Source organism: Phyllostomus discolor, chromosome 2 (assembly GCF_004126475.2).
Source record: "Phyllostomus discolor isolate MPI-MPIP mPhyDis1 chromosome 2, mPhyDis1.pri.v3, whole genome shotgun sequence".
In the NCBI taxonomy this organism is placed as follows: domain Eukaryota; kingdom Metazoa; phylum Chordata; class Mammalia; order Chiroptera; family Phyllostomidae; genus Phyllostomus; species Phyllostomus discolor.
This window is the reverse complement of record NC_040904.2, coordinates 82,634,151-82,650,648: the sequence shown is the minus strand read 5'-3', so window position 1 is coordinate 82,650,648 and position 16,498 is coordinate 82,634,151. Positions and strand designations below refer to the sequence as shown.

Genomic DNA, 16,498 nt, shown 5'->3' with positions numbered 1-16,498 from the left:
AGTACTTGATTGTTAAGCACTTTAGCCTCTTTGGACCATCAACCCCACTTGGAGAGAATACAGAAGAGGAGAATCATGGAGTCAAGTTTGCAGCCCAACCCTACCTGGCCTTGATGCCACCTTAGAATGCTGGAGTTAATGTAATAAGCCATGGGAAACCACTCAGGCTTTTTGAGCTGAGTAAAAGCATGACGAAAACCATGCTGTAGGAAGGATAAAGTGGCAGCTGTATGTAGGTGATCTGCAATAGTCAAGGTGACAGACAGGTCATGAAGGAATGAACTACAGTGGTGTCTTATGGGAAGAGAAAGGGGATATTGTTTAGAGAAATATTACAGATATACTATAATCTATAAGACTGACTACAACTGAGCACAGAAAGAGAAGAGAGTCAGAGGTAAGTCCAAGGCCTTGAGATTGATAGCCTGGAAACACCATGAACAAAAATACAAACTCCAGGTGAAGGAGAGTAGGGAGGCACTGGGTTGGGTTTAACCTTCACACCCCACTCCCAGGGCTGCTCCTGCCGCTGTGTGTCACCCTGTCACCTGCGGTCTGACCAGGGCAGTCTCCCTGCCCTTCTCATCCAGTAAAACTTCAAGAAGGCACTTCAAAATTAATTCACAGATTAATTTAGTTCACTAAATTAATCAAGACATAAACAGTAACCTTTCCCAAAGGCTTGCATTTTAAGAGAGGCTGCCCAAAATGAACAACCATGAAATCTGGATAACTGGCAAGCCTAAGTGAAGTACAGGATGGAGAGAGCCTGTCCTTTAATGTCATCACCACACAGCCCCGCTCCGGTCTGCTGCAGACTTCCTGACTGGCTGCAATGTGGCACCACCCTTACACTTAGACATTAATACTATTTTAAAGAACCTCTTCCCATGCTCATACTGAATACTCTTCAACACCACAGGCAAACAAACAAAACTGTTTTCTTTGGCTGTTTAAAACATATGAAGCATCAGCAGAGAACAGCAGAGCTAAGAAGGTCCATGATGTATCAGCATGTGCCACCCTTCAGACAGTTCGAGTCCTCCATGACAATGCTGGAGATGCCAAGGGTAAATCCGGCAGCCTTGTCTTCCACCCGATTAAACTCACCTCCTTTACCCCTAATAGAGGCATACAGTAGAAAGCTCTTGCAGTTTTCAAAATAGCTTTTCACAGATTAGAATATAAATAATTCTTTCACTTGTTTTCCCCTTCTCGGCTACTTGTTCAACCAAAACTTGCATAATGACCACGCACTTACCCTCCAGAGATGAGGAAAGGGGTAGAGGAGAGGAAAAGAAGGGCAACAATCCAAACTTACACAGCTCCTATCCTCCAAGTGTTCTTGGTTCAGTTCCTCTTCATTCATACCTGTGGGCCACCTTTGCAGCTCTGCCCTTTTGAAACCTCCCACAAGCCTCTCTAGGTTTCTTCTAAATGTGGTATTGCATGGCAGATGGTCCACATTTTTAAAAAAAATCTGACCCATATACTGTAAGTTCATTACCTCAATGATTCTCCGAGGAGTTATTTCCAGTGATGCACTTACCTGTAAGTGCACATGTGGTAGTTTGAGGACACACAAGGGTGAGCGTGTAGGGGAGGTTAATTTGTTTTAATAGTCATGGTGCGGAACACGCAGCAGACTATTTACTCTGAACTTCAAACCCCTTCCTGTCATGTTTCATGGTGTACACATTTTTTCACTGCACTCTGCCAAACATTACACAAAATGAAATCTAAAAAAAAGCCATGGTGTAGCTGCTATAGAAAATGATATGGCAGTTCCTCAAAATATTAAACAAGGAACTACTCTCTGATCTAGCAATTCCACGTCTAGGCACAACCTGAAAGAACTGAAAGCAGGGCCTCAAACAGACCCCTGGGCACCCGTGCTCGTGGCGGCACTGCTCACAGCAGCCGAAGGTGAAAGCGGCCCAAGTAAGTGTCCTTCAAGGGTTGAAAGGACACACGAAATGGGCATGTACACATACAATGGGGAATTACTCACCCTTAGAAAGGAGGAAATTTCTGATAGGTACTACTGCACAGGTGAACCTTAAGGACATTATGCCAACTGAAATAAGCCAGTCACAAAAAGACAAATAGTGTAGGATTCCACTTCTATGAAGTATCTAGAGTCATCGAATTCATAGAGATGGAAGGCAGAGTGGTGGTTGCTAAGGGCTTGGGGAGCGAGGGGTGGGGACTCAGTTTTTAACGGAATGGAGTTTCAGGTTGAGACGAAAAATGTCTGAAGATGACTAGCAATGACGGTTGCTCAACAATGTGACTGTACTTAATGCCAGTGAACTGCACACTTAAAAACGGTTAAGATGATCAATTTTGTTAACTATATTTTACCACAAGTTCTTAAAACATTAAACATTGTTAAGGATACAATAGAAGAAAATACTTCTGAAAAAATACATGAAAAAAAAATCCCTCTTCTGGAAGCGAATATTTCAAAAACCCATGATGATGCAAAAATAGGCAAGACACTAAGACACGTAGGCCAGAGAAAAACCTTTTCGACCTCCATCACATAAGTATGTACAGAGCACTTACAGCTGTGTCTCAACCTTGCTTCACTATCTCACCCCCTAAGAAGACGTTTCAGAATTTTTCCACATTGTCCCCTGATAAAAGTTTAAAACCACAGATACTATATACAACCGTTAATGTGCTGTGGCCTTCAGATGGCAACAGACCATCGTAACCTCTAAGGGACTTCACCCCAAGAACCAATTTTGCCCTCGGGGACAATATGGCCCTCTTTGACAAGGCATGATGTATGGGATTAGGCACTCTGAAAAAACAGGTGACATGACAAACAGTAAATTTGACTGAAATAATCAGAGGACTTGGGATGCACACATATTAACCAATGCTAATATGTATTTAAAAGTCTTGCGCCAACATTAAATGTTTGCACTCTGCTAAACATCTAAAAAAGTGAAAAATTAATTTTAATGTCTTCAAATATCTGGAAATTGTCATTGTATGAATATAATATCTAGGTGATTAACAAATTTTGAAAAGTTTGATTTAGATATTTGGGTTCATGTATAGAAAATATCACATTACCACTATTGTTGAACAGAACCATGGCACAATTTATTTTCCTACATCAGCCATTTTCAACCTTTTTTATCTCAGGGCACACATCAACCAATTACTGAAATTCTGTGGCACATCAAACATATATTTTTTGCCAATCTGACCAAAAAAAATAGGCATAGTTTCAACTCATTCACACTGAATGGCTATTGTTATGTTGTCTGTTGTCATTTTTTTTATTTGACAATCTAAGGGAAAGGAAGTCAGTACCAGACCTCCAGTCAAATGGGGGGTAGGTAAACACAGCTCACCATCTTGCACAACCACATTAAAATTACAACTAAACTACAGAACTATCATCATTCATTCAAAACCTCTGAGCTGAATGGAAGCCCTACAACTACAGAATTAAAGAAGCCACAATGAGATTGGTAGGAGGTGCAGTGTTGTGGAATGGGCTGGTCCCACACCTACGTGTGGTGGACAAAACTAGGGAGGGATATCTCAGAGGCGAGGGGTCCCAGCCCCACAGCAGGCCCCCCAGCCTAGGGTTCCAGTGCCAGGAATATTAAGTTCCCATAACTTCTGGCTGTAAAAAGCAGTGGGGATTGAGGCTGTGGAAGACAGAAACTGTTAGAGTCTCAGGTATTTGCTCTTAAGGGGTCTATGTACAGACTCACTTGGACTCACTCCCTCTGAGCTCCAGCATGGGGCCAGCAGATTGAAAGTCATCAGAGACATATGAAGAGGAACTGAATTGTCTGGCATCAGGACAAAAGCTGGTGGGCAGGTTTCTCCCAGGCAGAAGTATTGGCAGAGGCCATTGTTCCCTTTCTTGAGCCCTCCTCCAACAGAGCCACAGAGCTGGCAGGTGGGCGCCACATCTATGTCTCCATCAATCTGCCTCACACTGGTTGCCCCACCCTGATAATTCCTTGAGGTCCTACCCCACCTAACTTTCAAATCCACCTAAGCTGTTTCCAGTGGCTTTTCCATATGAATGGCTTGTCCTGACCCATGCTTCAAATTTTCCTAACTTCTCTCAAACAAGCAGCATCTGGTTTCAGCAGGCCCCTTACCTCTTGCTAATTGCCCCAGGCCCAGCACTAGCAGCAGTCAGCCTTGGTTCACAGCTTGGCCCTGCCTGGGCACCTCCAAGCCCAGCACAAGTAGCCAGCCATCTGCAGATCACTTTGTAGCTAATGCTTCCCTAATTTGATGAAGGAAATAGGCAAGTCTAGGAATCACAGAGAGTCCAAACAAGATAGATGCAAAGAGGCCCACTCCAAGGCACAATATAATTAAAATGCAACAGTTAAAGACAAAGAGGGAATCTTAAAAGCAGCAAAAGAAAAACAGCTAGTTACCTACAAGGGATTCCCCATACTATCAGCTGATTTCTCAAGAGAGACTTTGCAGGCTAGAAGTAGTTGGCAAAAAATATGCAAAGTGACAAAAAGCAAGGACCTACAACCAAAATTACTCTACCTAGCAAAACTATTGTTTAGAATCAAAGGGCAGATAAAGAGCTTCCCAGACAAGAAAAAGCTAAAGGAGTTCATCACCACCAAAACAGTATTGTATGAAATGCTAAAGTGTTTTTTTTTTAATTTTTATTTATTCATTTTTAGAGAGAGGGGAAGAGAAGGAGAAAGAGAGGGAGAGCAATATCAATGTGTGGTTGCCTCTCATATGCCCCATACTGGGGATCTGGCCCACAACCCAGGCATGTGCCCTGACTGGGAATCGAACTGGCGACCCTTTGGTTCACAGCTGGCACTCAATCCACTGAGCTACACCAGCCAGGGCTAAAGGGTCTTTTTTAAGAATAAGGTAAAAAATACAAACAATAAAATGTCAATAAATCCATATCTATAATGATTGATTCTAAAAGACAAACAAATAAGCAGAACAGAAACAGAATCATATATAGAGAGAATGTTTTAATGGTTGTCAGATGGATCAGGGGGATGGCTGAAAAAGGTGAAGGGATTAAGAAGTACATATTGGTATTTATAGACTGTAACCAGTCATGGGGATGTACAGTACAGTATAGGGAATAGAGTAGCCAAAGAACATATATGCAGGACCCATGAGCAAAGACAATGGTGTGAGGATTACCTGAAGGAGTTGTGGGGTGGGGAGGCTGCATGGAGGAGGAAAGGGGAGAACATTTGGCACAACTATAATAGCATAAACAATAAAATATAATTTTTTAAAAAGTCAGTGTCCCTAAAAATTTTGTGGCACACTAGTTGAAAATCACTGTCCTATAGGGTAAAATGACATATGCAGATTTTATAGAAAAACTCCATAATTTTTCTCATGACCTGGAACTTAAGGAGCCTTATAACTTTGCATTTCAAAGGGTGGACTTGGGCCAGCAACAACAGCATCATGTGGGAACTTGCTAACAATGCAGAATTACAGGTTCTACCCGAGACCTACTGAAACATCTGTAGTTCAAAAGATCTACAAGTAATTCTTATGCACATTTAAATTTGAGAAGCATTACCTTAAAAGACAAATATTGAAATTGTTCCTTAATTCATCAGAGAATTCTACTTTTTAACCATGCAAGTAAATTTATTACTCCACTCACCTTACACTAAAGAGCCCATAAAAAATGCAAACTAGAAAAGAATCATGTGAAATTAAAAACAGCAACAAAAAAGCCCACACAAGATACAAAACATAAAAATTTCTACCCAGGTCTACCTCTGAAAGAAGTTAACTCACTCTGCAACAGCAGGGAAGGTAGAGGACAGGTGAGTGAATGAGTCTGCCAAGTGCCCACAGCTCCTCTCTCCAGAAGCAGCAGCTGTGGGCCCTTCCCCCAGGGTGTGACAAGGAATGCTCTTCCCAGCCTTAGCTTTCAAGTGCAACAAGAGATTTTCTGAGAGAAGCAAGGTGACCCAGCAGCAGGATTCCCCTTTTTATGACCCTAGCTGTTGTGTCCAAAAATGGCTTAATAAGTAAGAGGCTGCCTCTCCCCAAACATGAGCCTAACCACTGCCATCAATTCCACCATACAGCTTCACTCCGAGGAATGAAAGATTTTCCTGCAGCCTCCTTAAAATGTCAAGGGTTAGGTGGTTATCACCTAAAACTTTATCGGTTAAATCTGAACGGGGCGGTTGGGGGGTGGGGGATGGTTTGTTGTATCCAGTTGTGAGCTAGGCAAAGCTAAGGACCCTAGGGAATTCAGAGCCCTGGATAAACATTTACCTCTCTCCATTGTACCTCTAATAATAGCCCAGTGGCGTGGTGGCAAAGGCACTCGCTACAGAGACAAGCCCTCTCAGAGTGAAATCCAAGCTCTGCCACTTACTATCCAGGGGACCTTGAACCTACTGCCCAAACCCTCTATGTCTTGAATTCCTCACCTATAAAAGGGGCTAATTATGACTACTTCAGATACTATTACAAGGGCTAAATGGGATCTTGCTGGTCAGCTCCCCAAATAAGTGCTTAATAAATGTTCATTCCCTATCCTCTAACTTCCCCAAGGAGCATAAAATATTTTCATCCACTAAGTTTGGAAGGAAAGTGTTTTATGTCACAGATGGTCCCAAATGAAAGGAACAGGAAGTGCTTTACTCAGAAACCACACATGCTAGCTCTGTTGAGCACCTTCAAGAAAACTGTAGAGGGCATAATGTTCTCTGAGTCTACTCAAGATTACATAACCCCGAAACTGTCAGTTAGCAGAGAGCCAAATTCCCCTCTGAAATGTGTTATTTATGTGTCCTCCTCTCACGGAAAATAGTGGAAATTCAAATAGATTAAAAAGATGCTAAATCACTACAAAAAATCTTAGTTCACAAGAAATCACAGTACAATGCCTATAAGCAAACTTCACAGTAACTTTGAGGCAACTTAAAAAATTGAATGATTGAAGAGATCTAAGAATCTTAGAAATTTTAGAAACCATCCCACATGACTACATCAGCCCAGGCCCAAGTAACATCTGGAAATATCCACCTTGCTCACCCTCAAGAGTTCAGCATCAGGCCAAGAAAGCCAAAAGGTGACGTTTTGTCTCCTGATCTTCTGTTAACCTGAGTGAGGGATTGAGAGACAGCCAAGTCAGTGTCAGCTATCGGCCAAAAGGAAATGGTTTTCTTCAGAGCAATTCAGTGTGGGTCTCAACGATTATAAAATCTTTTCACTTGATAGTGCTGTCCATGGCTCTTCAACTTCTGAGAGGGTTTCTTTTGCTTTCTGAGAGTGGGACAGCTTTCAGGACAAAGTAGAACGAGAAATGTTTGCCTCCATTTTCTCAGTGAGGAAAAGTCTGTATCTAGACAACTAAATTAGGCTGACCATGGTCATCTCTTCCATGGTGGGAAGGATGCTACCAGATGCTTACCATTATGTATGGCATACTCTGATTTCTTGTGCTAACTCATACCAGACTGGCTCTTCTATTGGCCCAGGGCTCCTCGCCTGGACCCTGCCCAACTGTGTCTTTAGCCTATGTAAGATGTTATAATGGAGAGAGACGGTGGATCATACACTGTGTTCTGAAGCCACATAAAAAGATGTCAGGGTCATCAGCCTGTTCACATGATCTGTGTGGCTGATCCCTCCCCCTCTATCAGGCATTATTGAGGGCAGTGAGTAAGTTTTGGAAATTTTTCTCCTTTTGTTGTCTAAAAACGTACTGTAAGAGAACCAAAAATATACTCCTCTTGATCAGATGATATATTTTTTCAGATGCCAGATTCAAAGTGGGGGAATATATATTACCAAGAGCTTAAAATTTACATATTAAATGTCATCCTCTTCGGGACACCCCCACCCCACAAAAGCTGGTTCACTTATCCTAGTGGAGAGAATCCTTAATTCATCCTACCTAGAAATGTCCTTTTACTTGCACAAAATCCCTTAAAATACTTTATACAATTGTATATCTGGGGGGAGGAGTCCCACAAAGTTATTACATTTCAGATCTTTCTTGTTCACACAATGGTCTTATAATATCTGTCTCTACTGTTACAGAGGTAATATAAGAACTGAGGTCATGATGTAAAACATTTCCATCTACTAAGGTATACTTTTTCATAAAGAAGTAATTTTATGCCCACCCTTGGTGAGAAAGTATACCTCTAAACCCATACTCAAACCTCCTGGGAGATTTCTGCCTTGAGGTATCACTGACTAAAGATAAATTGTTACATTATATTTATGCTATTTTTCATCACTTAACCCATCCATCCACTCCATCACCATCTTAGTCCGCCCTGGGCCTTCCAGGCAAACAGAAATCACTCACAGACATTACCAAACTATAAAAACATCCTGGATTTTCTTTCCCCAAAAAGCTGCCCCCCAATATTTTGCCCCCAAACAAAGATGATGATCCAAATATCAGAAAGTGACTCCAAAGGCAAAACTCTGTATATGGCGAAACGGCGGGGGGAGGCAGGGGAGAAGCTTAGCATTTAAGATCCTTTTTCATACTAAATATCAAATATAAAAATATACCTCTGTGTTTGAAGAGTCAAGTCATTCAAATATGTAAAGGCAAGTCAATGGCTTCCAGCTGTAATCAGCGATAATGCCCCAAGTACGTGAGAGCATAAGAAAAGACGACCGGTCAGTTTCCTTTTGAGGTTACATGATAAGCAGCAGCAGTTAAGCAGCCTTTTTCTCTAAGAACTCGGCGTCTGACCTCGTGGTAAGAGGAGGCCAGGCCCTCTCCTGGCCCCCTTTATACTGCCCGCTTTCAGTTCACCCCTCTACAGAGGCGGGGGTGGGGTGGAGGGGTGCTGGGGTAGGACTGGGGGCGGGGGAAGCTAAGGAACTGTTCTCTAAAACACAGAGTACGCAGAGTACGGTCAAACTCTCCCTAAAAGAGCTGCGTGGGCACAGAGGCGGGGCAGAGGAGGCAGGGAGGGGGCAGCCAGGACTAGGTTTGTGGATTTTTTTCTGCACACTGGAAATTCCCAGGCCGAAAAGGTACTACTCGAGTCTCGGACATTCCCCTCGAGAGTGGGCTCCAAGACCCGGACTGGAACCACACTGAGGAATCAGAAACAAACCAACAAAACGTTTTTCTTAGGGATGCCTTTTTAAAATGTCTCAATAAATCCATGGCCAGGCATTAGCGTTGCCTCATTAGATTCACCTTCTCTTATGTCAATTTTTCTCTATGGTGCGTGTGTTTGTGTGTGTGTGTGCGCGCGCGCGCGTGCGCGCGCACAGCTTTTGCAATCAGCAAGTATACCTATCAAGTGCCTTTGTTGACAAATTACAGGTCATGGAATCTGCGACAAATAAAGCAGTGGCCCTATAACCTGAAGATCACACTTCTTTCAGGATGCCAGGGGACAGGCAGAGTGGGTGAATTTAAAGAGAATGAACCACTGCACAATCTGAAAGGATTTTTCCTATGACATTTGGTTTCCCTGTGGCTTTTCTCCTTCTGGGACATTCTACTGCAATCTCTGCACTGCTTCCCCGAACTCTCCCCGACCCTGCCCCAGCAGTCCTCCAATCCAGCCTTGTAATTAAGACAGGAACCGCCAGGTCCTCAGTAGGAATGGGCAACTAGAGTTGAATATTGGAAGGTCCTTCTTATAAGAAGCCTAACATCCCTCTCATTTAATGCAGAATATTAAAAAGCAAAATATAATACACTTAAGTTCACATTTTCAAAAAGTTAAAATGTAAGTGCACTTTGAAGGAAAAGTCAGGCTGAAATTGGTGAGAGGCGTTCTGTGCCCTTCTACTTTCTGTATCCTACAAAGTCCTGCCCTTGGACCCTTGGACTGTGGTCTCGTTTTCAAAGAGGGAAAGAGCACCTTGGCAATCCTAGTTATTGCACACTGAGGAGTCAGGCATCCTAAGTGCACAGAGAATGTACCGTGGTCATAAACACTTGGGAGGACGTGTTTAACGTAAGAGAATAAATAACGTGGAATTTCTGGCATAAGTGACTAGGTAATATTGAGAAGCTGACTTTTCTAGACCCACAAAGATAATGTTGAGCAGTTGTTTTGGGGGGAGAGGGGGGTGTTTTGTTGTTTCCCTTGGATGTTTATTTTCCTGTACCTCTCTCAGTAATTACTATTTCCTTCAATAAGGCCAGAAACAGACTCACCTCTGGTATGACACATGGAGATGTGAAGGTTCACCATATATAGTCTCATCAAGAACCCAAATATATTAATCTGTAACTCAGTACCTGAAGCCAGGAACTGTCAGTCAACGGTTTTTAAGAAAACGATGGCTGTTCAGAATGCTAAATGATCATATGAGAACGCCAAAGGTCTTTTTTTGTATTTGCTAAAGAAAGGTTACTGGTAACAGGATGACGTCTTTTAAAATCTAATTTGCATAGAAGGGCCTTAGGAATTTTCCCTCTCACAAGTTGCATCAAATCAGTCATTTGAGTTCTAGAATCTGAGCAGATCCACTAGATGAAATGCATGCTATCAGGTTCCAAAATAAAATCCATATTTTAACACAAGTAAATTGTATATAAAACAGTTTTAATATTTTATGATAGACCTAAATGTCCAACTATAATGGCCAACTTATATAAATAATAACATCACTAGATGAACTTTAGGGCCAACTTTTATAATTAAGTTATGGAGACTACTTAACACAGAAAAATTCTCTGTGTTAAGAAAACACAGATACAAATTACATATTCTGTGATTATAGCTATGTGGTTAAAAAAAAACCTGTAAGAAAATATACCAATATGGTAATGGTCATTGAGTTCAGACCATAGAAGTATGGATTCTAGAGTTTACACTTTTAAAAAATCATGATGAAAACCATCATGGGGATGTAAAGTACAGCATAGGAAACATAGTCAGTAATATTGTAATAACTACATAAAGAGTCAGGTGGATACTAGACTTATGGGGTAATCACTCGTAAGTTATAGAAATGTCTAATCACTAGGCTGTTACCCTAAAACTAATATAATATTGTATGTCAACCATAATTGAAAGATTAAGAAGTTTAATTGTTTCAGTTTATAATGGAAAATACATATTTAAAACTATATTATTTGTCTGGCATGCTAATATTCACAACCATATGGTACTGACCTAAAATAAGCTTTTCAGAAGAAATTAAAATATATTTTAATTATTCTGAGGAAGACTTAGATAATATCTCAAATTCTACACTTACGCATTTTTTTTAATGTCCACACCATAAAGTAAAAAAGACAAATGAGAAGGGGGACAGATGACTGAGAATACTTCAAGAAACTGTGTCATCTAATCTTTAGAACCTTATGTCACTAAATAAAAAAAAATAACAGAAACTGGACAATATCACAAGTAATCATTTGCACAAACAAGCAGCATCACTCCAAAGCCCTAGAGAAGCAGTGTCCACTCTCTCCTTCAAATTCTCCAGGGAAGAGGATAACTCAGCCTCTTGTAGCAATCCTTGAGGAAATGCTCAAAACGTCTTCCAAAACAAGAAAACTTCTCTACAAAAGTCCAACAAGTTATGAAAAGTGCTATGGGCTCTCACATACCGTACTTAGTCCAAATCCCAACCCAAGTTCCTTATCTATAAAATGAAGTTAAATATCACCTACACTATTGGATCATGATCAGAATTAATTGCTACAGGTAAAGTCCCTAAAATAATAGATGGCATGCTTTAGGCATCTGTCTTCATCTCTAAAGCCTCCCCAGTTTTTTCACATGTCCATTTAGGATAACTAAAACTAGACTATAATCTATTGTGGCTCAAAAAGAAAAGAGGACTTACCAAATGGCCCCAAATTAACTTCAACTCATTTAAATTTACTCAAGTACACTTTATTTGAAAACAGCCAATAGGAATAGCAGCTTTTGACTCCCAAGCAGGAGAGAATTGTATGTACCTTATGCCCAAATCAAGAAATACTCGTCATAGAGTTCAATATCTAACTTTAATTTCCAATGAGATCTTAATTTCTAATTTTGGTATGCTGTTGAAAATGACATAGTAGGCAGTTAGACAGGCATGAGCAGAGTAGGAATAACAGTCCAGGCATGGAAGTTCACCAGGACAAAACTGGGAGGACAAGTAATGAAAGGTGAAACTTTGCCCGCAGTGAGCTTCTCCTCCTCTAGCATATGTCTGGTCATGTGGTTTAGACCCTCTGACCTTTCATATTGCCGTTAGGACTCTCCCCTGACCTTTCCTCCCCTGGCATGCCTTTAGTCATGTGGTAGACCCCCTTAGAGGAGGAACAAGGAGGCCAGAGAATAGTCTCACTCAGCTCCTATACAAGCCCTTGCATGAACACTGCCTTAAGTGTTAAGCCCTCAAGACTGAGGTTCTGACCCCCATCAAGTGATCTTAGGAACAAAGCCTCAGGTCTCTTGACCACAGAGACAGAGTTTTGGTCAAACTACAGGTAACGTTTAGGCCTCAGTTATGTTTCTACTCCAGGCACAGAAAAGCAGCAAGGTCAGGTGATCTTGCCCTCAAGGACCTCAGGACCAACTGCAATACTAAAGACCCCCTGCCCTGGCCGACCAATTGGTAAAGACCTTGATCCTGAAAAGACATACCTGGAAAGCTGATGAATATTCTGAGATCCTCATTTGAGGCCTCCAGATAAAAACCCTCAAGACAAGAACCCAGTAAGGTGCTCGCTCGCTCTCTCTCTCTATCTCTCTCAGAAGCACACCCATGCCTTTCCCTCTCTCTTTCCCCCAAGTGCATTTTCTTTGCCTTTCTTTTTTCTAAGCTCCGAGGGCCCTTCTTCTGCCTCTGTAACTTGTTTTCTGAGTCAACACAACCCAGCTGGCTTGCTTCTTCCTTGACTCATTTCTTCTGCCTCTGTGACTTTCTAAATAAACTTTCACCTATATTTGAGTTCCTTGGCTCTGAGTTCTTTTCTCAGCCAAACTCAAGGACCGAGGTCTCACATCTGGTGCTATTTCGCCATTAACAAAACTAACAATCAAAAAAGAAACAACTGAAATAGATGGAAATGATTTTTACAAATTTATAGTCACAGTAACACTCTTTACATAAAAGTCAATTTTTAAAACCCTCAAACTTCAAAGCACAAAAATAAATGTCCATGTATAGATTTTACTCTTCTAGTTCCAAAGTGATTTTTTGAGTGAGTATTCACAATGCGAAATTTAGATGAACTAAATAAATAAAATAAACCAATGCAAATGTCAATTGACTACTGAGATTTCCTACACACTGTTTTCCTATCTCCCTTTTGCTTTTCTCGATAAAAGCAGGACATTGTAAATTTTCTCACTAAAAATTCTGAGCAAGGACACTGGTCTTTTCAAGTAATTCAGAGAAAGTGGATTATCAAGGGAAACAGACATGGCAGTCTTCGGAGTGTTACAGGAATCACTGACTAGAAGCCTTGTTAGTTCTCCTGGCTGAAAAGGGACCGACTGTGCTGTTCATACAGAAGGGCTCAATTTCCTTTGTCAGAGAAGCTACAAACGCTCCACTGCCAGCCAAATTTTTCCCTTCCATTTAGGTCAGAGCATTTTTCATATTTTTTAGCACAGTAATCTCCCCTCCCAGGAGAAGTCAGTTCAAACACACTTATTTGCATCTTTGGTTGCAAGGACAATACAGTGTGTGAATGTTGTTAATGGCTAAGTCCAGACTGGAAAATATCCTATAGGTAGACATAATATAACCTGCATTTTCTAAGCTCCTTACAAGTCATTATATAAAATCTAGCCCTTTCTGAAACTTTATACACCCATGATGGCCATCTCTCCACAGGGCCGTCCATAAACCTTCTGCAATGCAGGTGATGGCAAAGGTCACTGAAAGTGCTTCCTCCAGCCCCCTTCAGGGCAGGCTAGGTCTCCAAGGGGCACACAAAGGACAAGAACATGTCTAGTTGGTTCTTCACAATAATTTCATCCGGATGGAGCTTGTGGGGTAGATAATGGGCCAGGGTCATCTCCCAGGCATCAACGAGATATACTCCAACCCCTGAGAACATCTTCCGAAGGACGGTGTCCAGCTGAAAGTTGTACCAGTCACTGTTGAAAAGGCTCACCTCAGGCCCCAGCTCTTGGGCATTGGCTGTCCGGATAACTACTACAGTCTTAGGGCTTCGATCCAAGAGCTGGACCACTGCTCGACGGATGTTCCTGAGCCGCCGGATATATACTTCCAAGGGGAAGGTGCTGAAATGCGACCACACGGCAATGGCAACCACAGTGTTCTTCCCTCCCACAATACCATTCAGTTCATTTGCCACATAATGGAGCTCGCTACTGAAGACAGTTGTGAAGCGGATGGGTGGGCCATGGCAGCGGTACTTGAGCAGGATGTTGTGCTTCTGGTCTACCGCAAGGAAGGGACCCACGTTCTTGGGACTACCCAAGTTAAACTCCATTAAATCTGAAATAAGGAAGACTCAAATTAATAAAACTGTTCAAATCGAGCACATATATTTTGATTATTCTTTACTTGGTGGCTTCAAAAAGTCTTTTAAATAAAAGTACAACAAAAAGATGCAATACAAATGTAAAGGGAATACATCGGTTCACTGCACTTTGGCCCATTTTGCCTCAATGGGCCTTGATTCTAACATAGTTATTACTTAAACCACTCCATAAATATAACATTACAAGTAATAACATCAGTGATAGATTCTATACCTATGTCTATGCCTTAGAAGCAAAATAATCTGTTTATCTCTGTTAGGGCAAGAAATCTTCCTGTTTGCACTGATTGTTGAGTATCTAAAAACCAACTTAATATTTACACATTATTGTTGCAACAGATAAATATTTCTTCCAGGGCAAGGGCTATAATTTCTGCTTTTTAAAGAACACATATAGCAATCAAATACCTCTTTTTGCTATTGTATAACTAAATACCTCTTTTTGCTATAAGCCAAAGAAAGGAGCAACTCTGTTCTTTTGACTTTCAATTTCACCCTATGGATGGAAAACCATGTTAATATCTTAGAGAACGTCTAGCTCTGTCATAAAAATAACAAAGATAGCAGCACAAGTTAGTTTCCTTCTCTCCCTCCCCTTTATGTAAGTTGTGTTTCAAAGTCCAGCTCCTTTGAGATCTTCTGAAGATCCAAGAAAACTATATAACTCAGCACTTAATATGCTCCACAAGGAAAAAGGCCTGTCTTATATTCCAAAATATTCCTATGAATGCCTTACAGAAAACAGACTAAGTAATTTTTGGCAACTCAAGTCAATGAACACTTCCCAAGCACCCATTCAATGCCAGCCACTACAGTGCTATAAGCCAGCAATTCTCAGAGGAAGAATCCACAGTCCTTGCCCTCAAGGTGTTTCCAGTCAATTCTGAAGAAGTAACACCAAACTATAATTGTACTATATTACTCTGAGGGTTAAGGTGAAGGGTTCATTCCCCTTCAGTCCCAGACTCCTCTTCTAGACTGTCCTACTTAAACTACTACCACTTAGCATTTAACCCCATTTAAACTGACGAAAAGCTCAATCTACCATTCTTTTTTTTTTTGATCAAGATCAAACACTGACACAAACCTTTATCAGTAAAGGGTATGGTGGAAAATAATCAAGACAATGTGATCACTGCTCTCAAAGGAAATACCAAACTACGTCATTAAAATTAAGAACCAAGCAACTCCTGGAAGGCCCAGCTGGCTGGTCGACATCAAGCCGTGCCTCACATCATGCCATACAAATCATTTCCTTTCTCCTGATTTGTAATTTATGCTTTATTGACTAGAAATAGTCAAAAGAACTCACCTATGTCTGTTTCAATTTTAAAAAAAGCACAACAGAAACAGGAATTAATTTTTCACCTTTTAGAGTCATATCTACTTCCTTCTTTCCTTCCAAAAATTAAATGTGAAGCCCCTTTGAGAAGCAAGTGTCCTGTCCTGGGTCACACGGCTACTCAGTGGTAGAAACTTCAGCAAGGACCCAGTACTTCCATCAATACAGCACAACCTCACTACTGTTCAAAACTATCACACATCCTTCCAGGGTTAGGATACCTCTTTGGCTTTACAGAGAAATACCTGCTTGTTCACTTGATGCCTTTCTTCAGGCACCCAAGCGAGTCTGCTTATTTCAGAGCTGATTTTGTGTGTATTTGAAAAGAGTTATGAATCAAAAAGCAAAGTACCAACCTGGAACAAACGCAGTTAGGTATTCAAACCATTGCCTGATTGTTGAGTCACCAAATAAATACACCACTTTTTTTTGTAAGCATTCTGTAATGTTGTCGGGTTCATTAAACTGGCGTATCTTAAAGTTTCTAGGCCTCCACTGATCTCTGTAATAATGCCCGGAAGGAAAGGTTCCTGAGCCTTGAGATAGATCTAGGTTGTTAGTTTCTGAAAAGAAAAAGAAAAACATGAAATATTTTGAAATTCTCCTCCAACAAACCACACATGAAAAATGTCCCAAGAAACACAATTATGACCCAATATTTGTTAGCCTGACAGCATCTG

General features: G+C 41.1%; 1 protein-coding gene across 3 annotated transcripts in view; it reads right to left on the bottom strand.

The window, feature by feature from the left end:
• Nucleotides 1-11,843: 11,843 nt before the first annotated feature.
• Nucleotides 11,844-16,498, bottom strand: part of NXPE3 (neurexophilin and PC-esterase domain family member 3) — a 40,030-nt gene continuing 35,375 nt past the window's right edge. For 2 of the 3 annotated variants that reach the window (XM_028504599.2, XM_036018031.1), the window contains exons 5-6: nucleotides 16,175-16,381; nucleotides 13,019-14,430 (exon numbers count right to left, since the gene is read on the bottom strand). In XM_028504599.2, coding sequence (XP_028360400.1) covers nucleotides 13,880-14,430; nucleotides 16,175-16,381 — 758 coding nt within the window. In that variant the 3' untranslated portion in view covers nucleotides 13,019-13,879. Of the gene's footprint in view, nucleotides 14,431-16,174; nucleotides 16,382-16,498 lie in introns of all 3 variants that reach the window. The other variant, XM_028504600.2, reaches the window with a different exon arrangement.